This window comes from Anolis sagrei, chromosome 4 (assembly GCF_037176765.1).
Source record: "Anolis sagrei isolate rAnoSag1 chromosome 4, rAnoSag1.mat, whole genome shotgun sequence".
NCBI classification, from domain to species: domain Eukaryota; kingdom Metazoa; phylum Chordata; class Lepidosauria; order Squamata; family Dactyloidae; genus Anolis; species Anolis sagrei.
This window is the reverse complement of record NC_090024.1, coordinates 2497515-2523177: the sequence shown is the minus strand read 5'-3', so window position 1 is coordinate 2523177 and position 25663 is coordinate 2497515. Positions and strand designations below refer to the sequence as shown.

At 47.8% G+C, this 25663-nt stretch overlaps 1 protein-coding gene across 4 annotated transcripts in view; it reads right to left on the bottom strand.

Moving 5' to 3' along the window:
* Nucleotides 1–25663, bottom strand: part of MROH1 (maestro heat like repeat family member 1) — a 127909-nt gene that overhangs the window by 18654 nt on the left and 83592 nt on the right. For all 4 annotated transcript variants that reach the window (XM_067467207.1, XM_067467206.1, XM_067467209.1 and 1 more), the window contains 11 exons: nt 21628–21750; nt 20440–20519; nt 19844–19940; nt 17967–18062; nt 16546–16650; nt 15558–15693; nt 12962–13074; nt 10752–10904; nt 4591–4745; nt 3143–3308; nt 842–1047 (listed from right to left, as the gene is read on the bottom strand). In XM_067467207.1, the coding sequence (XP_067323308.1) occupies nt 842–1047; nt 3143–3308; nt 4591–4745; nt 10752–10904; nt 12962–13074; nt 15558–15693; nt 16546–16650; nt 17967–18062; nt 19844–19940; nt 20440–20519; nt 21628–21750 (1430 nt within the window). The remainder of the gene's footprint in view (nt 1–841; nt 1048–3142; nt 3309–4590; nt 4746–10751; nt 10905–12961; nt 13075–15557; nt 15694–16545; nt 16651–17966; nt 18063–19843; nt 19941–20439; nt 20520–21627; nt 21751–25663) is intronic.

The following is a 25663-nucleotide window of genomic DNA, read 5'->3' as shown; positions in this document are numbered from 1 at the left end:
CCTCTCCAAAATGGGGTCCCCCAGAGGGCATCTAGTCCAGCCCTGTTCTGCCAGTTCAGGCCTCTCCTTTGTGTGGGAGGAACGGGGACTGTCTTGGGCACAAATGCAAGCCCTTTTTGTGCAAAGAAGATGCTTCCTAAGCACCGTTTTTTGTGTTGTGTGCCGTTCCGGTGCTCTGGAACGAGCCCCGAAACCCGACCCGGAGGAATGCGGAGGCAGGCCGCAAAACCCCTCTTGTCTGCGGCAGGAAGCGCGATTTAATATTTCCTGGCGGAGGGGAGGAGAGGGGTCTGCGGAAAAGAGGGGCTTAATCCCTGCCCCACAAGGAGGCCGGCGTTATGGGCCGTGGAGCGTTCGCCTGCCACCGCGCCGCACAGAAAGCGCACTTGTGATTGCATCCGTGAGCAGAGAGAGAGGGGGGGGAAAGACGCATGCACGAAATGAGTTCCATATGGCCGGAGGAGGAGGAAGAGCCTGTGTTGTGCGATTGCACAAATACGGGGCTCCCGCAACCAGAGTCCAAGACACATTGCTGCCACAGGATATGGTGGATGACCATTTGCTCCTGCTGGAGGTCAGCTGTGACCAGCAGTGCTGCATAATTTGAAGAGGCACGAATGCAGGGCGAAAGGGAGAAACGTGCCAAGAGGAAGGCATGTCAAGCCAACCTTGACCGGGACCACCTTCCGCCTGTAAACAGGGCTCCTCCAGCTGGAGCAGAGAGACTACAAGCAGAGGCACAACACCAGTTGCTCAGATGACCATTTGTTGGGAGGGCTTTGCTTAGGTCGAAAGGGGCTGGGCTGGATGACCTCTGGGGGCCCCTTCCTGCACTGCCTACCTGCAGGGGTCCAGCGCGCGAGGGGTCTGCCCTCCGCCTTTGCCTCCGAGGCTCTTCCGGTCCTTGTGCGGCAGGTTCCGGGGCGGGTGGACGCCCACCGTGCAGCTGACCCGGAGCAGGAGGGACACGAAGAGCTCCGCGTAGAGGCCCAGCACGGCCGGGCCGGACTCTCGGACAGAGAGGATCTCGTGCAGAGCGCAGGTGGCCTGCAAAGGGGGCAAAGAGAGGGGAGGTCAGGGGAGGGGGGTCAGAAGGGGTCAGCCCACACATACCCTACTCCCATAGAGGAGTCATAGCAGTCTAGACATTGGAGGGGAACCCCAAAGGCCATCCAGTCCAACCCCCTTCTACCACCACCCAAGCCCTCCTGATAGATAGACATCCAGCCTGTCATAGAATCATACAGTTAAAAGGTCATCCAAAGGACATCTGGTCCAACCCTCTTCTGCCATGATAAAGGAGGCCATTCAAGCTCTCCTGACAGATGGCCATCCATCCTGTCATAGAATCAAAGAGTGGGAAGTGTCCTCCAAAGGACATCCAGTCCAACTCCCTTCTGCCACCATCCAAGCCCTTCCGACAGATGGACATCCAGCCTGTCATAGAATAGAATCAAAGGGTTGGAAGTGTCCTCCAAACTACATCCAATCCAACTCCCTTCTGCCACAATTCAAGCCCTCCAAACAGATGGCCATCCATCCTGTCATAGAATCAAAGAGTTGGAAGTGTCCTCCAAAGGACATCCAGTCCAACCCCCTTCTACCACCATCCAAGCCCTCCCGACAGATAGACATCCAGCCTGTCATAGAATCATAAGAGTTAGAAGGGTCACCCAAAGGACATCCAGTCCAACCCCCTTCTACCACCATCCAAGCCCTCCCAACAGAGAGACATCCAGCCTGTCATAGAATCAGAGAGTTAGAAGGGTCACCCAAAGGACATCCAGTCCAACTCCCTTCTACCACCATCCAAGCCTTCCCAACAGAGAGACATCCAGCCTGTCATAGAATCATACAGTTAGAAGGGTCACCCAAAGGACATCCAGTCCAACCCCCTTCTACCACCATCCAAGCCCTCCTAACAGAGAGACATCCAGCCTGTCATAGAATCATACAGTTAGAAGGGTTCCCCAAAGGACATCCAGTCCAACCCCCTTCTACCACCATCCAAGCCCTCCCAACAGAGAGACATCCAGCCTGTCATAGAATCATACAGTTAGAAGGGTCACCCAAAGGACATCTGGTCCAACCCTCTTCTGCCATGATAAAGGAGGCCATTCAAGCTCTCCTGACAGATGGCCATCCAGGTTGTCATAGAATCAGAGCTGGAAGGGTTCCCCAAAGGACATCCAGACCAACCCTCTTCTGCCTTGAAGAAAGACCCCATCCACCCTCTCCTGACAGATGGACATCCAACTTGTAATAGAATCATAGAGTTGGATGGTTCCTCCAAAGACCATCCAGTCCAACCCCCCCTTTTGCCTTGAAGAAAGACCCCATCAAAGCCCTCCCGACAGATAGACATCCGGCCTGTCATAGAATCATACAGTTAGAAGGGTCCCCCAAAGGACATCCAATCCAACCCCCTTCTGCCTCGAAGTAAGACCCCATCCAAACCCTCCTAACAGATGTCAATCCAGCCTGTCACACAACCCTAGATAGTCGGAAAGGTATCCCAAAGGCCATCCAATCCAACCCCCTTCTGCCTCGAAGGAAGACCCCATCCAAACCCTCCTAACAGATGTCCATCCAGCCTATCACACAATCCTAGATAGTCGGAAGGGTATCCCAAAGGCCATCCAATCCAACCCCCTTGTGCCTCGAAGGAAGACCCCATCCAAACCCTCTTGACAGATGGCCATCCCGCCTCTGCTTGGAAACCTCTAGAGAAGCGTCTTTTTTGTAGGTCTGCTTTCCAAAGCTAACATATTACTGCTGCCATCGTTACTGTCCAGGAATGGGTCCCTCAAGCTTGGATTCCAGTTGTTGGGGGCTTTTATTTTGGGAAATGCAATAAAATGTTGAGGAATGTGGCCGGACTGACCAGCGTCCGGCTGACATCCAAGGCTTGGCTTCCCTTGGCAAGATCTGGAAGCCTTCGCAGAGGCAACAGATGGGAAGCCTCGGCGTTCCAAGAAACGGGCTCGTTTCCCTCAGAGTTCGGCCAGCAAGGACACCATCCAAGCCCTCCATTTGTCCTGGGGGTCTGTGGCCACAAAAGGGGTTCAAAAGGAGGTCCGTGAGGAAAACAAGGCAGGGAATTGCTGTTGGGGGAGGGGGGAGAGAAAGGTTCGTGACTCACGGCCAGCGGGAAGGGGGTGGCCACGCGTTCGGGGGTGCTTCCGCGCAGGAAGGACTTGTTCTCCTTGTAGGGGACGTCCCGGTGGATCTTCTCCAGCAGCAGCTCCAGCACCTGAGAGGTCAGCGGGGGGTCCGAGGCCAGCGCCTGCCACATGGTGCCCGTGAAGCTGCAAAGGGGGAGGGAGGAAAAGTGGGAAGGGGCACATCATTGGCATTGGGGACACCCCCACAAAGAGCCGCGAGGGAAAGGTCAAGGGGGTCCCCATCCATGGACTGGTTGGCTTGTTCACGCCTGAGGGAGAGGACACAAGGAGGGCTCCCACACAAAGACACAGGCACATGCCCAAGAGGGATGACCCCCAACACCCCCTCCCATCGGCCCCACCAGACTCCGAAGAGGAAGGAAAGAAAGAAGGAAGGGAGCAAGGGAGGGGGATACTGGAGAAATAGGCTGCTGGGAGGGAGGGAGGATAGATGGATGGATGGACGGACAGACGGACGGACGGACAGATAGACGGACGGACGGACGGACGGATGGAGCAAGCAACAAAGGAAGGAAGGAAGGAAGGAAGGAAGGAAGGAAGGAAGGAAGGAAGGAAGGAAGGAAGGAAAGATAGATATAGATAAATAGATACTGGAGAAGTAGGCTGCTGGGGGAAAGGAAGGGAGGATAGATGGATGAATGGATGGATGGATGGATGGATGGACGGACGGACGGACGAATGGAGCAAGCAACAAAGGAAGGAAGGAAGGAAGGAAGGAAGGAAGGAAGGAAGGAAGGAAGGAAGGAAGGAAGAGAGATAGATACTGGAGAAATAGGCTGCTGGGGGAAAGGAAGGGAGGAAGGAAGGGAGGATGGATGGATGGATGGATAGATGGATGGATAGACGGATGGACAGACGGATAGATAGAAGGATGGATGGATGGATGGATGGATGGATGGAGCAAGCAACAAAGGAAGGAAGGACAGAAAGAAAGGAAGAGAGAGAGATGCATAGACAGACAGACAGACAGATAAGATACTTGGAGAAATAGGCTGTCGGGAGGAAAGGAAGGAAAGGAGGAAGGAGGAACAGAAAGAAAGCAAAAAGAAAAAGAAAGAAAGAAAGCTACTGGAGGAAAGGGAAAGCAAGCAAGCAACAAGGGAAGAAAGGAAAGACAGAAAGAAAGGAAGATAGATGATAGATAGATAGATAGATAGATAGATAGAGGAGAAATAGGCTGCTGGGAGGGGGGAAGGAAGGATAGAAAGAAAGCAAGAAGGAAAAAAGAATGGAAGGAAGGAAGGAAGGATACTGGAGAAAAGAAGGAAGACACCGGAGAAAGAGACTGCTAGGGCGAAGGAAGGAATATCCCATTATCAAGAGGAGACCTCAGTCAGCCAGTCAGGGAGCCCCCCCCCCCAGCTCCGAGGGGCCGGAGTCCGCAGGGGGAGGGTCATCCGGGTACCTGTCGAGGGGCAGTGGGCGTCCGAGGAGGGTGCCCACCACGGCGGCCTTGTGCTGCGTGGCTAGGATGCAGACCGTCTGCTGGGCCGCCCTCCGGACGGGCTCCTCGTCCACCTCCTGCAGCTTGGCGTGCACCATCTCCAGGATCTCCGGGACCTGAGGGCAAAGGCCATGGCAAGGGCAAAGGTCAGGACAAGTGCTGGGACCACCCCAGGCAGGAACAGGGCAACTTGAAGACAGCTTGAGAGCATGGTGCTTAGAGGACCCATGCTGCAAATGCACATTGAGAAAGACTTGGGCCAACTTTGGTCTTCCAGGTGTTTTGGACTTCAACTCCCACAATTCCTAACAGCCGATAGGCTGTTAGGAATTGTGGGAGTTGAAGTCCAAAACACCTGGAGGACCAAAGTTGGCCCAAGCCTGCATTAATGGTTCTGAACCAGGATAAGCGTGTCCCTTTTTTGCGTCTTTCCCATTGTCATTAGTGGTCCTTGTAGATGCATCTCCATTGTGTCCTCTGCCTCCACCCAAAGGTCATCCAGCTCAACCCTGTCTGGCCAGAATGGGCATCCACAGCCCTCATGCAACCCCTGCTGGGAGACCTCAATGGAAGGAGGTTCCACCACATTCAAGGCATCGAATCATAAAACTGAGAAAGGGATTGTGGATGTGGGAGGGATCCCAAAGGCCATCTAGTCCATCATCAAACCAGCCCCAATCCCATCTCTATTCAAAGTTCACCACAACCACTCAAGGAGGGGGCCTTTCATCAAGTCCCTGTGTATAATACAACAACAACAAAAACAACAACAACAGTGCAGGAGCCCATGCCTTTCGCCAAGTCCCTGTGTTTAATAATGATGATGGTGGTGGTGATGATGATGCAGGAGCCCATGCCTTTCGCCAAGTCCCTGTGTGTCATAACAACAACAACAGCAACAACAATCCAGGAGCCCATGCCTTTCACCAAATCCCTGTGTATAGCAACAACAACAACAACAACAACAACAACAACAACAGTCCAGGAGCCCATGCTTTTTGGCAAGTCTCAGTGTATAATAATAATAACAACACCAACAACAACAACAACAGTGCAGGAGCCCATGCCTTTTCTCAAGTCCCTGTGTATAATAATAATAATAATAATAATAATAATAATAATAATAATAACAATAACGCAGGAACCCATGCCTTTTGCCAAGTCCCTGTGTATCATGATGATGATGATGATGATGATGATGACGACAACAATAGTCCAGGAGCCCATGCCTTTCACCAAGTCCCTGTGTATCATGATGGTGATGATGATAACGATGACAACAACAACAGTGCAGGAACCCATGCCTTTCACCAAGTTCCTGTTTATCATAATAACAACAAAAATAACACCAACAACAACAACAACAGTGCAGGAGCCCATGCCTTTCGCCAAGTCCCTATGTATCACCATTATGATGATGATGATTATGACAACAACAACAGTAGTGCAGGAGCCCATGCTTATTGGCAAGTTCCTTTGTATAATAACAATAACAACAACAACAAGAAGAAGAAGAACAATACTGCAGGAGCTCATGCCTTTTGCCAAGTCCCTGTGTATAATAACAACAATAAAAACAACAACTGTGTATGAGACCATGGCTAGAGATGTCCTTGACCAATGCCTGTGACCCAACCCTTCAATGAAGGAGAATCCAAGGGGGTCTGTTCTTCCTTCAAACCCTTATTTTCCATCAAGACGTTCTTACAACGAATCCTCTTGTATGTCCTGCCTTTCCCCTGAAACAGTCACCAACATCCTTACCTGCCCCAGGCCGGCCAATGGCCTGGTTCTGGATGTTCTCCTCAATCCAGAGAGACCTCAAGCCCGAGAAAGAACCCAGATGCCCTCCTGAAGCACTCCTGTGTCTTCCGCTGTGTGTTAGAAGTCAACAAGGGGCCCATGGATGGGATTGGACCCAAACAACGGGCCTCCTAGCTCAGAGTGACTGTCCAGGTGCCCAAAGGGTTCTCCATCTCCTCCGTCCAGGATCTCCCACCATTCGATGCCTCTCTAAAGCCAGAGGCCTCCCAAACTAGAGCAAGAGCACCACCTGATGTCAGGAAAAGGGAGGCACGGGCAGGCTTGTTGACGAGACTCCTAAGTCATTTCTGACTTAGACCAAAAGCCAAGCTGGCTCTCTGGAGCACAGCTGCCTGAACGAACCACTTCAGAGTGTGGAAGATCTGGTTCTCCTTCCTTGGAGATCTTCAAACTGAGACTGGATGGCCATTCCTCAGGGATGCTTTAGTCGTGGGTCCTTGCACAGCAGGGGGGTGGGCTTGATGGCCCTTGGGGTCCCTTGCAAACCTAGGATTGTAGTCTTCAATGGCCACAAGGACTTTGTAGGCTCTCAGCAAGCCAAGCAGGCCACTTCCACGCAGGTGCCCTACTCAGATGCTAATGGGTGGTTCCCACTCGACACATAAATATCTAGCTCACAGATTGCACCCTTTACTCTTGTTTAACAGGCAATAATTCTTTTGGGTTGTTGTAGGTTTTTTGGGGGGTTATGGCCATGTTCTAGAGGCATTCTCTCCTGACGTTTCACCTGCATCTGTGGCAAGCATCCTCAGAGGTTGTGAGGTCTGTTGGAACTAGGAAAATTGGGTTTATATATCTGTGGAATGACCAGGGTGGGACAAAGAACTCTTGTCTGCTGAAGCTAGGTGTGAATGTTTCAACTGACCACTTTGATTAGCATTTGATGGCCTGGCAGTTGTTTGGTGTGGCTTGTTCGTTCTTGGGGCAATCTTTTGTTGAGAGGTGATTAGATGTCCCTGATTGTTTCCTCCAGGTGTTTTGCTATACACAGGGATTTGGTGAAATGCTGTTGTTGTTGTCGTCATCATCATCATCATGATACACAGGGACTTGGCGAAAGGCATGGGTTCTTAGACTGTTGTTGTTGTCGTTGTTGTTGTCGTCATCATCATCATCATGATACACAGGGACTTGGCGAAAGGCATGGCTCCTGCATCATCATCATCATCATCATCATCATCATCATCATTATTAAACACAGGGACTTGCCAAAAGGCATGGGCTCCTGCACCGGTGTTATTGTTGTTATACACAGGGATTTGGTGAAAGGCATGGGCTCCTTGACTGTTGTTGTTGTTGTTGTGGCACACAGGGACTTGGTGAAAGGCATGGGCTCCTGCATTATCATCATCATCATAAATAATAATAATAGTAATAATAATAATAATAAACAAAGGGACTTCCCAAAAGGCATGGGCTCCTGCACCGTTGTTGTTGTTGTTGTTGTTGTGGTTATACATAGGGATTTGGTAAAAGGCATGGGCTCCTGGACTGCTGTTGTTCTTATTGTTGTTATGATACACAGGGCCAAACCGTGAAAATGAACAAAATCTGGCTACCAGTATTAAAAAAAACCCTCTAAAATTACAACAGCACAACAACAGAGAGGAAACAATCAGGGACATCTAATCACCTCTCAACAAAAGATTGCGCCAGGCACCAACAAGCCACACCAAACAACTTCCAGGCCATCAAATGCTAATCAAGGTGGTCAGTTGAAACATTCACACCTAGCTCCAGCAGACAAGAGTCCTTTGTCCCACCCTGGTCATTCCACAGATATATAAACCTGTTTTCCTAGTTCCAACAGACCTCGCTACTTCTGAGGATGCTTGCCATAGATGCAGGCGAAACGTCAGGAGAGAATGCCTCTAGACCATGGCCATAGAGCCCAAAAAAACCTACAACAACCCAGTGATTCCGGCCATGAAAGCCTTCGACAGCACAATAATTCTTTCTCCCACCCTGGGCACTCCACAGGTATGTTTACTCCAAATGCTTTACCACCTACAGATCCTCTGAAGATGCCAGTAGCCACGGATGCAGTCGAATCAAAAAAAGGAGCAAATGCTGCTACGAGGGTTGAGTGAAAAGTAATGCCTCCACCTTCGTTACTTGGGTTTGGATGGGAATATTTTAATAAATCAAACGCAGAAAAAATCCTCAGAATGTGCTCTTTAACTACCACTATTCACTGTTTCACATAATCACCAGACAATTGGATACATTTCTGCCAACGATGAACAAGTTTTCTAAAGCCTTCAGGGAAGAAGTCTGTGTGCTTTCATTTCAGGCGTCCGCATCCTGGGTACCCATCGTGCACAGATCTTCTGATAGCCAAAAGCAATAATGTGACCCACACGTTCTTGTGAAATGCCGATTATGCTTGAAATTTCTCTCTGAGTGATATGACGATCATCCTGAATCAATTTTTTTCCCAAGATGGCGACGGTACAACACCAACCTCGATGCCGTCCTGGGGATCTAAGTTAAAATCAATCGCAAGCCCTTAAGTCGCACTGACCAACCATCTGCGCAGAGTTCTATACTTCGAACTTTAACAACACAACCGTTTAATGCTAAGGCTTCCCCCCAGAATGGAACTGTAGAGGAGAGTCTACTGAACAAGCTAGTACCTGCTGCATACGTTGCTTAAGTCGCATTGACTGACCGCCTGCGTAGGGTTCCACACTTCGCACTTTAACAACACAACTGTTTAATGCTAAGGCTTCCCCCCAGAATGGAACTGTAGAGGAGAGTCTACTGAACCAGCCAGTACCTGCTGCATACGTTGCTTAAGTCGCATTGACCGACCGTCTGAACAGGGTTCCATACTTCGCACTTTAACAACACAACCGTTTAATGCTAAGGCTTCCCCCCAGAATGGAACTGTAGAGGAGAGTCTACTGAACAAGCTAGTACCTGCTGCATACGTTGCTTAAGTCGCATTGACTGACCGCCTGCGTAGGGTTCCACACTTCGCACTTTAACAACACAACTGTTTAATGCTAAGGCTTCCCCCCAGAATGGAACTGTAGAGGAGAGTCTACTGAACCAGCCAGTACCTGCTGCATACGTTGCTTAAGTCGCATTGACCGACCGTCTGAACAGGGTTCCATACTTCGCACTTTAACAACACAACCGTTTAATGCTAAGGCTTCCCACCAGGATGGAACTGTAGAGGAGAGTCTGCTGAACAAGCCAGTACCTGCTGCATGTCAGGATTTATTGAGATTTATTGTGTATGTGTTTTAAATGTAATTCTTGTATTGCCAATATGGATGCCACTTAGAATGAAATGCTATGCTGAAATGTTTATGTTGAGGCTGTGATTGAGTGATCTTAAGATAAGCTCTCTGCTCCTGAGAACATTTAGGGAGTTGCCACTTGGATCAGAAGAGCTTCGCAGCTGCAAAGAACTGTTTTTGACTTTCGGTTTTCCTGTGTTATCCTGTGTGTCGCTCGCTCACTGAAGATGGATGTGCTTTTGCTCTGTGCATAGTAGAATCATAGAATCATAGAATCAAAGAGTTGGAAGAGACCTCAAGGGCCATCCAGTCCAACCCCCTGCCAAGAAGCAGGAATATTGCATTCAAATCACCCCTGACAGATGGCCATCCAGCCTCTGCTTAAAAGCTTCCAAAGAAGGAGCCTCCACCACACTCCGGGGCAGAGAGTTCCACTGCTGAACGGCTCTCACAGTCAGGAAGTTCTTCCTAATGTTCAGGTGGAATCTCCTCTCTTGTAGTTTGAAGCCATTGCTCCCTTGCGTCCTAGTCTCCAAGGAAGCAGAAAACAAGCTTGCTCCCTCCTCCTCCCTGTGGCTTCCTCTCACATATTTATACATGGCTATCATATCTCCTCTCAGCCTTCTCTTCTTCAGGCTAAACATGCCCAGTTCCCTAAGCCGCTCCTCATAGGGCTTGTTCTCCAGACCCTTGATCATTTTAGTCGCCCTCCTCTGGACACATTCCAGCTTGTCAATATCTCTCTTGAATTGTGGTGCCCAGAATTGGACACAATATTCCAGATGAATTTTCCTTGTAACCTGACGTCTCCAGAGTCCATGATTTTACAGAGCTGTATCTGGTGTATCTAGCATTTGCTTCTGTCAAGTTGCGCCTTAGCTTGACACTGCATACCAGTACTGCCATCTGTTGAGGAGTTATGAAGGTGGAGGCATTACTTTTCATTCAACCCTCGTGGAACACATTGGCCATTCACTCCAGAAACCACACAACACCCCAGCCGTTCCATAGCTGAGCCCTGCCAAGGTGGCCAAAGGGCCGAGGGCTCACCTTCTCCAGCAGGACGGCCCCCCGCTCCTTCAGGATGGAGTTGATCATGACGGTGGCGGCCCGAGAACAGTTCCGGTCGGGATCCGCCAACCCTTCCAGCATCGAGAGCAGCAGGCTCAGCATCTGGTCCGGAGGAAGGCGCTTGGCAATGACCTGGAAAAGGGGCAAAGGTCAGCAGGACAAGTGGCATCAGGACCCCCAATTAGTAATTTCCAGGGAAAAATAAGAAATTGTTTTTATATTTTGAATGGTGTACTCATGCTTTTATGTTAAGCTGCTTTGAGTCTCCTTTGGGAGAAATTAAGTATGGTTTAAGTAATAACAACAACAACAACAATAACAACCCCAACTAGTAATTTCCAGGGGAAATAATTTTTAAAAAAAACCAAAAAAAAACCCCCTGAGTTGCTGAACTTGCGGAGCGGGGTGAGCTTCCACTGTTAGCCCCAGCTTCTGCCAAGCTAGCATTTTGAAAACATGCAAATGTGAGTAGATCAATAGATCTACGTTGCTTAAGTCGCATTGACCAACCGTCTGCGCAGGGTTCCATACTTTTCACTTTAACAACACAACCGTTCAATGCTAAGGCTTCCCACCCAAATGGAACTGTAGAGGAGAGTCTGCTGAACAAGCCAGTACCTGCCACATACATAGGTCACATGACCTTGGAGGCGTCTATGGACACCACCAGCTCTTCGGCTTGGAAATTTATTTATTTATTATTTACTGCATTTGTTGACCGCCGTTCTCAGCAATGGGGCGACTCACGGCGGTGTACAACATATAAAAACAGTTTACAATAAGGGAATATCACAACAATAATATCAACATAACTATCAGCAATACAATTACACTAAATCATCCGCGCCGTCTCATCGTAGAATCATAAACCAATCTCGTTATCCATATTCCGTTCCAATCATCATTGCCAATTGTTGTAGCACTTAGTCAAATGCCTTCTCAAACAACCACGTCTTTAGGCTCTTGCGGAATGTCATAAGGGAGGGCGCCAGTCTGATGTCCACAGGGAGGGTGTTCCACAGCCGGGGGGCCACCACCGAGAAGGCCCTATCTCTCGTCCCCGCCAGGCGTGCCTGTGAGGCAGGCGGGATCGAGAGAAGGGCCTCCCCGGACGATCTCAAAGTCCTCGTGGGCTCATAGGCCGAGATGCGGTCAGACAGGTATTTTGGGCCGGAACCGTTTAGGGCTTTGTGGGCCAACACCAGCACCTTGAATTGGGCCCGGTAGCAGATCGGTAGCCAGTGGAGTTGGCGCAACAGGGGGGTTGTATGCTTCCTGCGTCCCGCTCCTGTTAGTATCATGGCTGCCGAGCGTTGGACTAGTTGGAGCTTCCGAGCTGTCTTCAAAGGCAACCCCACGTAGAGAACGTTGCAGTAGTCTAAACGGGATGTAACCAGAGTGTGGACTACCGTGGCCAAGTCAGACTTCCCAAGGTATGGGCGCAGCTGGCGCACAAGCTTGCAAATGCTCCCCTGGTCACCGCCGAAACCTGGGGTTCCAGGCTCAGCGATGAGTCCAGGGTCACACCCAAGCTGCGAACCTGCGTCTTCAGGGGGAGTGCGGCCCCATCCAACACAGGCTGTAACCCTATGCCTGTTTGGCCTTGCGACTGACCAGGAGGACCTCTGTCTTGTCTGGATTTAATTTCAATTTGTTCGCCCTCATCCAGACCGTTACAGCGGCCAGTAATTGAAATGTCAATTACTCAACTCTCTCATCATCTTTTTAAGTGGGAGAACATGTACAACTGGTATCTGATTACATGTTTCCCCCCCACTGTGTGTGTGCATTGTGATGTGCCGAATCGCCTGCGTGGTGAGAAGGGCAGAATATAAATACTGCAAATAAATAAATGAATAAATAAATAAAACCCCTTTTCTCTCTAAAAAAGAGACTCAAAGTGGCTTACAGGAGGATCAAATACAACGCAATTTACAAGCTAAAAAATATCTACAAACATTAAAAAGGAATTAATTTTTAATGGCATTCAAAAACAAATATGGCAGGAATGGGCCAGCTTGGGCTCTCTAGGTGTTTTGGGCTTCAATTCCCACCATTCCCGACAGCCTGTTGGGAGTCCAAAACACCTGGAGGGAGGGCCCAAGTTGGCCCATGCCTGCCATAGTTGCCACCCCCCTCTGAAGCCCTCTGGTCAATAGACCTCCCTCCCAGACCATAGCCTGACTGACCTTTGCAATGCTGCAACAGGCCTGGAAGAGGATGTTGACCTCGGGGTCCCGCAGGCCGGGCTTCAGGGCCTTCAGCCTCTCAACAGACTCGTCTCGGTGGTCCCGGGAAAACCCTGCAGGATTAATAATAGTCATTGTGTGATCGATGTGAACTTGTGTTGTCCTATTGATGCATTCCAAAAACCCATTGGCTTTTTGAGCTGGCGCAAGGCATTCCTGGCTCCTGTTCCTCTTCCTCCCCATTGTAAGGGATCACGGGTTTAGGGTGTGGGGTCCCTTTTTGAAGAAATCTACATCTTCAAGAAGGGAAAAAAGGATGACCCAAACAATGACCAATGTCCGGTCAGCCTCACGTCAATACCAGGCAAGATTCTGGAAAAGATGGTTAAGGAAGTGGTCTGCAAACACTTAGAAACAAATGCGGTCATCGCTAAGAGTCAACATGGATTTATCAAAAACAAGTCATGCCAGACTCATCTGATCTCTTTCTTCGATAGAGCTACAAGCTGGGTAGATGCGGGGAATGATGCCGTGGATGGAGCGTACCTGGATTTCAGTAAGGCCTTCTTTGACAAGGTCCCCCATGACCTTCTGGCAAGGAAACTAGTCCAATGTGGGCGAGGCAAAACTACGGTGAGGTGGATCTGGAATTGGTTAAGTGGACGAACCCAGAGGGTGATTCTCCCCAAGGCTTCCTCTTCATCCTGGAAAGAAGTGACAAGTGGAGTGCGACAAGCAAGGTTCCGTCCTGGGCCCGGTCCTGATCAGGATCTTCATTCATGACTTAGATGAAGGGTGAGAAGGCAGGATCATCAAGTTTGCAGACAACACCAAATTGGGAGGGAGAGCCAAGACTCCAGAGGACAGGAGCAGGATTCAAAATGATCTTGACAGATTAGAGAGATAAATGGCCAAAATTAACAAAATGAAGTTCAACAGTGACAAATGCAAGATACTCCACTTTGGCAGGAAAAATGAAATGCAAAGATACAGAATGGGGGACAATGCCTGGCTTGAGAGCAGTACGTGTGGAAAAGATCTTGGAGTCTTCGTGGACAGCAAGTTAAACATGAGCCAACAATGTGATGTGGCGGCAAAAAAAGTCAATGGGATTTTGGCCTGCATCAAGAGGAGCATAGTGTCTAGGTCCACGGAAGTCATGTTCCCCATGCTCTATTCTGCCTTGGTTAGACCACACCTGGAATATTGTGTCCAATTCTGGGCACCACAATTTAAGAGAGATATTGACAAGCTGGAATGTGTCCAGAGGAGGGCGACTAAAATGATCAAGGGTCTGGAGAACAAGCCCTATGAGGAGCGGCTTAAGGAGCTGGGCATGTTTAGCCTGAAGAAGAGAAGGCTGAGAGGAGATATGATAGCCATGTATAAATATGTGAGAGGAAGCCACAGGGAGGAGGAGGGAGCAAGCTTCCTTTCTGCTTCCTTGGAGACCAGGACCCAGTGGAACAATGGCTTCAAACTACAAGAAAGGAGATTCCATCTTCCAAAGGAGATTCCATTCCTCACTTATTGCTGGGGTTAGGTTCCAGGACCGCCCACAATAAGTGAAAAACTATGATGTAGGGACACTCTATTTATTTTAATATTTATACATTTTAGTAGTTATACACTATTTTAAGTCTTTATGATCTTAAAATAAAGTGAAGTAAGGCCCTTCAAGGCTGGAGGGAGGGAGGACTGAGGAGGGAAAGCGCCTCCGAGAGCGGCGGAGGCAAAACCCCACAAAACAGAGAAAATACTATGATATATATTTTAAATTAGTATTTTTTGAAATCCGCAAAACAGTGAGTCCGCAATAAGCGAACGAACCGCGAAGTAGCGAGGGAACACTGTATCTCCCTTCAATTGTGGTGCCCAGAACTGAACACAATGTGATTCCAGGTAATGTGATCTGACCAAGGCAGAACAGAGCATGGAGAGCATGACTTCCCTGGATGTAGGAACTAGACTCCTATTGATGCAGGGCAAAATTCCATTGGCTTTTTTTGCTTCCGCATCACATTCCTGGCTCATGTTTAACTAGTTCTCCACGAGGACTCCAAGATCTTTTGCAGACGTCCTGCTCTTGAGCCAGGCCTCGTCCCCCCATTATGTCTCTTTGCATTTTGTTTTTTCTGCCTAAGTGGAGTATCTTGCATTTCACCCTGTTGCAATTCATTGTGTTAGTTTTGGCCCATCATCTCTTGAATCGTTTGAATTCTGCTCCTGTCTTCTGGAATATTGGCTCTCCATTGGAGTATTAGTGTCATCTGCAAACTTCATGATCCTGCCTTCTAACCTTTCATCTAAGATTCATTAATGAAGATCCTGAACAGGACCGGACTTAGGATGGAACCCTGTTGATGGCACTCCACTCGTCACTTCTCTCCTGGATGAAGAGGAGGAAGTATTGGAGAGAATCATCCTCTGGGTTCGTTTACTTAACCAATTACAAATCCAATTACAAACCCACATTGGACTAGTTTCCTTGCCAGAAGGTTGTGTGGGACTTTGTCTAAGGAAGGCCTTCCCGAAATCTGTTGGAAGCCTTAACAGGATGCCAAACCTCTAGCTCCCCAATTCCGCTGACCACTACCTTCGTAGCAGAGCTGGACATAGAGGAGGGAATAGACGCAGTCCACGGCGTGCTGCCGGACGCTGGGCTGGGAGTCAGTGCAGCGTGGGGAGAAGAGGGCCATCAGGAAGCCCAGGTTGTAGAACGGGACCACCGTCTGCAGAGAAAGAGGAAGAGAAGGCCAAGGGTGTGAGAAGTGTGGTGCTGCACCTCAAAATAGATTCACCTTGCTGAAATCACCAAACTGCACACAGCCTGAAGTTTTTATAGTTTATTAAAAGTAAAAGATAAAAAGTTCTTAAAAGCAAAAGTAATGTTCCAAAAGATCAATACAAAGTAGCACATTGAAACATAATTCAAAAAGGCACCAGCAAAGCAACACCCCATGAGAACATGACGAAGTCCCGAGACCATGAAACAAGAACTGCAAGATAACGAGCACAAGCTTCTTGGTTAAACAAAAAGTTGCTCTGACAAAAGTTTGTTTCCAAACACTCTGTTTAATACCCTTTGCAAAACATGAAAGCGTTTCTTTGGCCTCTGACCTTCTTGTTAGCTATTCTCACACTCCTTCGAACTCTGAATTCCAAACGGTCAGCTCGATCTAAGATTCCCGTTTCGTCAAGGTCAGGCTGCTCGTTAGTGTCAGCCTGCTTGCCTTCTTGTTTACTATCAGGCTGAGAACTGTCCTCCTTTTCTGGGTCAATTTACACCTGGCTAGTTTCAGTATCAATAACCTCATTCCCTGCTGTGGGAAACTGAATTTACACACCCTGTTCCTCATTGTCTACCACAGGGACATTTTGAACCTGATTATGAACCTGAATCCCATCATCCTCATCAGTCACTCTGAGATCCCATCTGAGTCACAACACTATCACTCTGTGGTTCTAATTGAGTCACAACACGTGGCCACCGAGACCCCCTTCGTCCAGCCCCTGGTTTTAGGCCGGCCAATGAAAACAGCATGAAGAGAGAGAGAGAGAGAGAGAGAGAGAGAGAGACGTACGCTGACGTTCAGCTTCTCCCGGTAGAACTCCAGGATGGCAGCACTGACGTCCACGGCCCGCTCCCGCTCGTGCTCCTTGGCCGACTTGATCCAGGGGCTCAGGTGCTGCCGAGGGAAAGAGTGGGGCAATAAGTCAGGAAGGAAAGAAGACATCCCTAGTGTCTAGATCCAGGGAAGTCATGCCCCCCATGTTCCTAGTGTCTAATTCTGCAGTGTAGAAGCCTCCTCTACCTCCCTTTTGCATTCGCTGAAGAGCCCGCAGGACAAAATTCCATTGGCTTTTTTTGCTGCAGCATCACATTGTTGGCTTATGTTCCCCTTCCTTCCTCCCCACGAAGACTTCCAGACATTTTCTCCACACCCTGCTCTGGAGCCAGGCATTGTCCCCCATTCTGTCTCTTTGCCTTTCCTTACTTCTGCCTAAGTGGAGTCTCTTGCATTTGTCCCTGCTGAACTTCATTGGGCTAGTTTTGGCCCATCATCTTGTCAGTGTGTATTTCATATGTAATGTATGATGTATATTTAAATGTAATTTTATGTGATAGGATTATGGTTGTAATAGAACTGTATAGCCAGGATGTATGTTTACACAGAAGAGTTAAACAGCAAATGAAACAAGCTGTGAGAATGCGACCCTGAGTTCATGCTGTGTGAAAAATTAGGGAGTGTCAGAGAGTGCCAGAGATAAACTCTCTTCCAGCTTCAGTTTTGTTTTCGTGTCTATCTTCTTTCGGTTTTGTGTTTCTTCAAGTCTGCTCGCTGATGGTGTATGTTGGATTTCTGAACTGCTTAAGTAAACCTGAACCCTGCTTTTTTCCGGTGACTCCAGAGTCCATTATTCTGAGCTTCTGCGATACTTCTGCAAGCGCTAACACATCTCTGTCATCGGTGAAGATCGTTTTGAGTTCAAGCCTTTCGCTCTATTCTGCTTTGGTGAGACGTCACCTGGAATAACAACCCTGCGTCCAGATTTGAACATAAGCCAGCAGTTTAAAAAGCCAATGTAATTCCACGCTGCATCCATTAGAGTTCAGTGTCTTGAATGAAGGGAGTCGTAGCCAGCATTTATTTGTTTGTTTGTTTGTTTGTTTACTTACCATATTTATATATCGCCTTTCTCACCTTGGAGGGGACCTCAAGGCAGCCTTACAACATCCATTCCATCCATGTACACCACTTTAACTCAATGCTATGGCATCCTGGGAATTGTAGCTTGCCCTCTTTGTGAGGGAAGGCTAAATACCTTGCAAACTACAACTCCCAGGAGTCCAGTGCATCAAGCCATGACAGCTCAAAGTTGAGTGAAACAGCAACTCCTCCATCTCCCTTTTGTATTAGCTGAAGAGCCTGGGGGAAGGTGGCAACCCACCCAGGTGTCCCCCAATCCCATTCGACCGCACTATTTCGGAGCTCTCCCTCACCTCAAACATGCTCTGCAGGCCATGTGGTGTCATGTGCCGGTGAAGGAGGCTCTTCAGCAAGTCCTTCAGGGCATGCAGGGTGTTGCTCCATAAAGGCTGCGGCGGGGAGAAAGGAAGAGAAACCATGTGTTGCACTCCAGACCAGGAAAGGCCCTCTGACTTTAAACCCCACACAGCTGAGTAGAACTGCAATCCGTTTACTGAAAAGCAGTAAAAGTAAAACACACTTTAAAGGAATAAGTAGATCCAATTAGGTAGGAAGATAAGCCGGAACAAAATAGTCCTGGGAATTAGTCCATTAAAGTTCATGAAAAACAATGGCAGAAACTTCTATAGTAAAAATGTATTGTCAAAGGCTTTCATGGCTGGAATCACTGGGTTGTTGTAGTTTTTCTGGGCTATATGGCCATGTTCTAGAGGCATTCTCTCCTGACGTTTCACCTGCATCTATGGCAAGCATCCTCAGAGGTAGTGAGGTCTGTTGTCCCACCTTGGTCCTTCCACAGATATATAAACCCTTTTTCCTGGTTCCAATAGACCTCACAACCTCTGAGGATGCTTGCCATCGATGCAGGCAAAACGTCAGGAGAGAATGCCTCTAGAACATGGCCATTTAACCCAAAAGAACCTACAACAACCCAGTTCTATAGTAAAATCCAAAAAACTGGAAACATGAATCCAAGGCACTTAAACACATAATCATAAAATCCAAGAATTAAAAACATGAATCCAAGGCACTTAAACATGAATCTTTCCAAAGCAAGACTTCCAAGGAACAGGGACGAACTAGATCTTGATTCCAAACGATGCTTGATCTGACTACAGATCCTGTACTTGGGACTTTTATCTCTTCATTAAGCTATGTCCCAGGCGGCCAGAAATTGATTTCGCTTTAGCTTTGAATCCCTTATGTTTCTTTCTCTGAGCCTGGCAGAACGCCGAAGCCACTGATCTGCTTGCCTGTTTTGATTAATCACAACCTGTCTATCTATTTGCTCATTAATTTCTGCAGCTGGGCCAGGTGTCGAGCTGTTCTCAAGCTCCAAATCATGGGAATTCTCTGGTAGCCATTCAGGGAGCACACCATCATCCCAGCACCCTTCAGGGACATTCTCATGAGAAAATACACTTTGAACAGGGATCTCCTGGTCATTCTCTGCATCAATATCATGTCAGGATTGATTTAGTTATGTGTGTGTTTTAAATGTGCTTCTATGTATTTCCAATATGGATTCCACTGTGTATTAGAAATGCTGTGCAGAATGTTTATTCCATGAGGCTGTGATTATGTAACCTTGAGAGAAGTAAGATAAAGTTTGCTCTTGTTGGGAACAGAAGGGAGTAACTAGTCTCAGCAAGAAGAGATAAGCAGATGTGAAGAGACTTTTGTTTTGACTAGTTTCTGAATTGTAGCTCGCTGTAGTAAGACGTGTCTATTGAATGTGCTTAGTAAAACTTAGTTTCTTTTGTAACTCAAAGTCTGCAGAGTCCTTATTTTGCAACACAGTGTCTGCTGATGTAGCAATCTTTCTGTTGTGCACCGCCAAACTCTGACATATCATTGACCAGACCATTACCTTCTTGAAACTCATTATCATCACTCCCCACATCTAAAGCACCCTGGGCCTTAACACAAACACAGGCTGAGCTCCAACGCTATGAATGCAAATGGGACCCCAAAGTATGGCCCCTGAAACTCTCCGGTTATATGGCAATTTTGCATGCCATAAACAGCCTAAACCAGGTATGGGACAATTTGGGCCCTCCAGGTGTTTTGGACTTCAACTCCCACAATTCCTTGCCTGTCTGACTAGGTACTACCAGATTACCAGGAGACTTCCATTGTTCATCGATGGAGCACAAAATCCCCAACGTACCTCGGGGGTGTCTGGAAGCGGCAAGGGGAGGACGCTGCTCAGGCAGGACTCCACCAACTCGGCCTTCTCCACGTCGCTCAGGGGGGGCTCCAGGACACTGCGCAAGGAAGTTAAGGACAGAAGGAAGGAAGGAAGGAAGGAAGGAAGATAAAACCAGCAGGAGACCAGCATTGCACAAGAAATGTCAGGTGCATCTACAACAGACATGGGAAAACTTTGGCCCTACGGGTGTTTTGGACTTCAACTCCAAAACACCTGGAGAGACAAAGTTTGCCCATGCCTGATCTACACGGTATAATTAATGTACTTTGCTATGGAATCCTGGAAGGTGCAGATTTGCAAGGTCTTTAAATACATCGACATGACAGAATTCATGCAAATCTGATGTCACTCTCATGCCTCAATGCCATAGGATCTTATGAGTTGGAGCTGCAAAGTCTTGACCCTCACCAAACCACAGATCCCAGACTAGCTGCTCTGTGGCCTTCCTGGGAGAGGTTGAAGGCTGCCCTTGCAACTCCTGGGCGGTCTCACGGTCAGCGGCTGCTGTCCAGACACTTCTGGGTCGCTTTGGAGGCCGAGTAGGGAAAGGATACACCAGATACATGCAGGCCATCATGGCTCTCTGGCGGACGGACGTTCGCAGGGAGTCCACCGGCTCCGCTTTGATGAAGTCCTGAGGAAGAGGAGGAAGGGGATTGACAAAGGAGTCAACACAGCTTCTAATGACCCCTGGGTTCCACAGGCACCCTTGTCTGTGTGTCTTGTGCATGGGATGTGGCTAAGATTCGCTTTCTGCACAACAGTTTCAAACGGATAGAATCCTAGAGTTGGAAGAGACCTCGTGGGCCATCATCCAGTCCAACCCCATTGTGCCAAGAAGCAGGAATATTGCATTCAAAGCACCCCTGACAGATGGCCATCCAGCTTCTGTTTAAAAGCTTCCAAAGAAGGACCCTCCACCACACTCCCTCTGGGGCAGAGTTCCACTGCTGAACGGCTCTCACAGTCAGGAAGTTCTTCCTCATGTTCAGATAGAATCTCCTTTCTTGTAGTTTGAAGCCATTGCTCCATTGCGTCCTAGTCTCCAGGGAAGCAGAAAGGAAGCTTGCTCCCTCCTCCCTGTGGCTTCCTCTCACCTATTTATACATGGCTATCATGTCTCCTCCCAGCCTTCTCTTCTTCATGCTAAACATGCCCAGCTCCTTAAGCCGCTCCTCATAGGGCTTGTTCTCCAGACCCTTGATCATTTGAGTCGCCCTCCTCTGGACACATTCCAGCTTGTCAATATCTCTCTTGAATTGTGGTGCCCAGAATTGGATACAATATTTCAGGTAACGTGATCTAACCAAAGCGGAATAGAGCATGGGGAGCATGACTTCCCTAGATCTAGACACTAGGCTCCTCTTGATGCAGGCCAAAATCCCATTGGCTTTTTTTGCCGCCGCATCACATTGTTGGCTCATGTTCCCCTTCCTCCCCACGAGGACTCCAAGACCTTTTTCACATGTACTGCTCTCGAGCCAGGCCTCATCGTCCCCCATTCTGTATCTTTGTATTTCGTTTTTTCTGCCTAAGTGGAGTCTCTTGCATTTGTCCCCGTTGAACTTCATTTTGTTAGTTTTGACCCATCTCTCTAATCTGTCAAGATGATTTTGAATCCGGCTCCTGTCCTCTGGAGTATTGGCTATATCCCTCACAATTTGGTGTTGTCTGCAAACTTGATGATCCTGCCTTCTAACCCTTCATCTAAGTCATGCCTCCCTCCATTTGCTGCCGCTTACCATCATCTGCAAAACGAGCTCTGCCTTTCGGGAGAAAGAGAAGTCTCCGGACTGGTCGCTGGCACAAATGGCCTGGCAGATCATGCAGACGCTCCGGATGAGGCACAGCTTCAGGGTCAAGTCCTGCGGGCAGAAGAAAGGGGGAGGGGGCAGCAGAAGAGTGACCATGGGCTGGACACACGCAAGGAGGGCTCCACTCCCTGGGATGGACTCAAGGCCACAGAATTGCTGGACACCTGCAGCAGTTTGAAGACCAAAGGAATACTAATATGAGTTGATTCTCCCTTGTCCAAAATGCTTGGGACAAGAAGTGTTTTTGGTTTCGGAATATCTGCATATTGTAATGCACATAATGTATTCATATTTCATTATACACATAGCAATGCCAATACAAGTTGAGTCTCCCTTGTTCCAAATGCTCGGGACGAGACGTGTTTTGGTTTTTGGAATATGTGCATACATATATGTACATCTATCTCCCTTAACCAAAATGTTTGGGGTCAAGATGTGTTTTGGATTTTGGAATATGTGCATACATGTAATGGGGTGTTCTTGGAGATGGGATCCAAGTCTCCATACAAAATGTTTTTATGTTTGGATATTGTAGCACAGCAAGCATCCAAGGATTTGTCAGAGGATTGTGGGGGTGTGGGGTGTGATAAGTTTCAAAAATGAGGAGTCTGTGTGTGATTGGAGAGAATTGCAACCCTTAGATTGGAGGGAACTGCAGACAGATGAGCCCGAGGCAGAGGAAGCTGATGTATGGAATTCCAGTGCTGGTTCCCAAGGAACAGGGGAGAGTGAAAGTCCTTGGACTGATAGGGAGTTTTCCCGGAAAACTAGTTTAGGCCTGAGAACTAAGGGAGTAAAAACAAACTAGATATTCTCATATCTCAGGAAGACCTTGAAGTCCAGGTGTGTTCGGCATGATGTCATGGGTTCCTGGACGGGCTTAAATTAAATAATTTAGCTTCAAACCTCTCAGAGGAGATAACGTTGTTAAAGGATGGTTTTCCTGTTTCTGCTCTCAAGTTCATGTCTTTGTTCCTGCAAAGATTTGCCTTGGAAAAAGCTCCTGTTTTCTGGCTTATGGATTCATGCTTGGATACCTGCTGTGAATTCTGGTTCTCTTGACTTTATGTACTTTGCTATTTTTGGATTACTGCTATTTTGTATTTCCTATTTCTGAATTACTGCTATAAGGGGTATTTTTTAAGTAAGGTCTGTTTTGTTGTAGACACTAGTAGTTCGCGCGCATACCGCAACGAGCGCGTGCGTCGTGTACCGGCATGCCTCGGGAACAACTGTGCTCAGTTTCCGCTCTGCAGCTCACCTGTACGGTTCTGTTCTGTGCTTTAAAAATGTTTAAGACTATCAACTCACCCGCCGCATGTGAGGTTCGCTCAGTGATATGGTTTTTGTCAGCAAGGAACCTGCCTGCTACAGAAATTCATCGACAGATTTGTGAAGTGTACGGTGATACTGTTATGAGTGAAAGCAAAGTGTGTAAGTGGGTACGACAATTCAAAGATGGCCGTGACAACGTCCATGATGAGGACCGCTACGGTCGCCCTTCTTTGATTACAGATGATTTGATTTGATCGCACACTCAAATCTTTGGTTAGGAGTTTCGGGACCCAACGGGAGCACAGTTTCCTAAACTTTAGGTGTTCAGAAACAATGTTGTAAAGCACTGATCTCGACACGTCAGGAAATTCGTTGAGAGACCTGTTATTGTGAAGCGCCTGTTCTCACGAATCCTCGCTTCAACTGAAGCCACCAAATCGTCTGTAATCAAAGAAGGGCGACCGGAGCGGTCCTCATCATGGACGTTGTCACGGCCATCTTTGAACTGTCGTACCCACTTATGCACTTTGCTTTCACTCATAACAGTATCACCGTACACTTCACAAATCTGTCGATGAATTTCTGCAGCAGGCAGGTTCCTTGCTGACAAAAACCGTGTCACTGAGCGAACCTCACATGCGGAGGGTGAGTTGAGAGTCTTAAACATTTTTAAAGCACAGAAGAGAACCGTACAGGTGAGCTACAGAGCGGAAACTGAGCACAGTTGTTCCCGAGGCATGCCGGTACACGACGCACACGCTCGTTGCGGTATGCGCGCGAACTACTAGTGTCTACAACAAAACGGACCTTACTTAAAAAATACCCCTCGTATTTTGTATTTCCTATTCTACTGGCCCTTTTGAAAATGCCCCTTTTCCTCGTACCCTTTGTACCTGCTTTCCTTAATAAACATTTTTAGATAGTCTTATTGGACTCTGGTGTGGTGCTGGGTGAAAGGGTGTTTCAGTGCTACACTGCAGCAATTATACACATAGCAATGATAATACAAGTTGGCTCTCCATTATCCATGATGCTTAGAACGAAGCATGTTTTGGATTTTGGAATATGTGCATACACATAATGGTGTATTCTTGGAGATGGGATCCAAGCCTCCACACAAAATGTATTTATATTTCAATAAACACAGCCTGATGTTAACTTTATGCTCAATAATGTTAATTGCTTATTGTATTATTATTGTATTACTATTATTGTATTACTTCTTGGGAGGAGAGCAATGTCCAGTCTCGATAAAATAGTAAAGAGTAGAGACATCAGACTGGCAACAAAGATCCATTGCCTAGTCCAAGCCATGGTCTTCCCTGTAGTAGTCACCTCCGGATGTGAGAGCTGGACCTTCGGGAAGGCTGAGCCAAGGAAGAGAGGCGCTTTTGAGCTGTGGTGTTGGAGGAAAGTGCTGAGAGTGCCTTGGACTGCGAGAAGATCCAACCAGTCCATCCTCCAGGAAAGAAAGCCCGGCTGCTCACTGGAGGGAAGGAGACTAGAGGGAAAGTGGAAGTCCTTTGGCCACGTCATGAGGAGACAGCAAAGCCTAGAGAAGGGAATGATGCTGGGGAAAGTGGAAGGCAAAAGGAAGAGGGGCCGACCAAGGGCAAGAGGGATGGATGGCATCCTTGAAGTGACTGGACTGACCTTGAGGGAGCTGGGGGTGGTAACGGCCGACAGGGAACTCTGGCGTAGGCTGGTCCATGAGGTCACGAAGAGTCGGAGACGACTGAACGAATGAACAACAACAATTATTATTGTATTATTGTGTTAATTGTCTTTTAAATGGCTGTACGATGTTTGTATTGAATTTTTTTTTGCTGCTACTTGTTGTTAACCGCTCTGAGTCGCCTAATTGGCTGAGAAGAGCGGTACACAAATAAAGTAAATAAATAAATAATCATAAAGGGTTAAATGCATGGAACCACCTTGGAGTTTAAGATCTTCTGGGGAGGCCCTGCTCTCGGCCCCACCTCTATCACAAGTGAGGTTGGTGGGGACAAGGAGCAGGGCCTTCTCGGTGGTGGCCCCTCACCTGTGGAATTCACTCCCCGGGGAAATTAGGTCATCAACATCCCTCCTCTCGTTTAGAAGGATCTGGAACCAGGCTTTCGGGGAATCCGGCAGATAAAAGGACAAGCAATGTCTAGAACTGATGGATTCGACAATGTGGAATTGAATTTATTGATTCTCAGAAGATAAACGTTGAGCATTAGCTTGGTTTTTTAGGGACAATGATGTATAAGTGGGTTGTTTTAATTGTTTTAATTGACTTAATTGTTGTTTATATATGTTTTATTTCTTACTTTGTTGTTGTGCTGGCATCGAATTGTGCCTTTTTGTAAACCACCTTGAGTCCCCCTTCGGGGGTTGAGAAGGGCGGGGTAGAAGTGCAAGAAATAAATAAATAAAAATAAAACCAGGTTTGTGCACATCGACACAAACCTGGATGATAAAAACAAGGACAAACAGGCCGAGAAACAGCTTTTATCCTAGAGCTACGACTATATTGATCTCTATAGATTCATACTGAGGTGCCATTTTGGAGCTGCGATAGTGATTATAATGTGGAAGGATGGTTGTTTTTGTACTTCTACATATGTAATGCATCTTGGGGATGGCATTTAATTTCGCTGTACAATGTACAATGGCAGTAAAGTTATTTCATTTCATTCAATGGGAA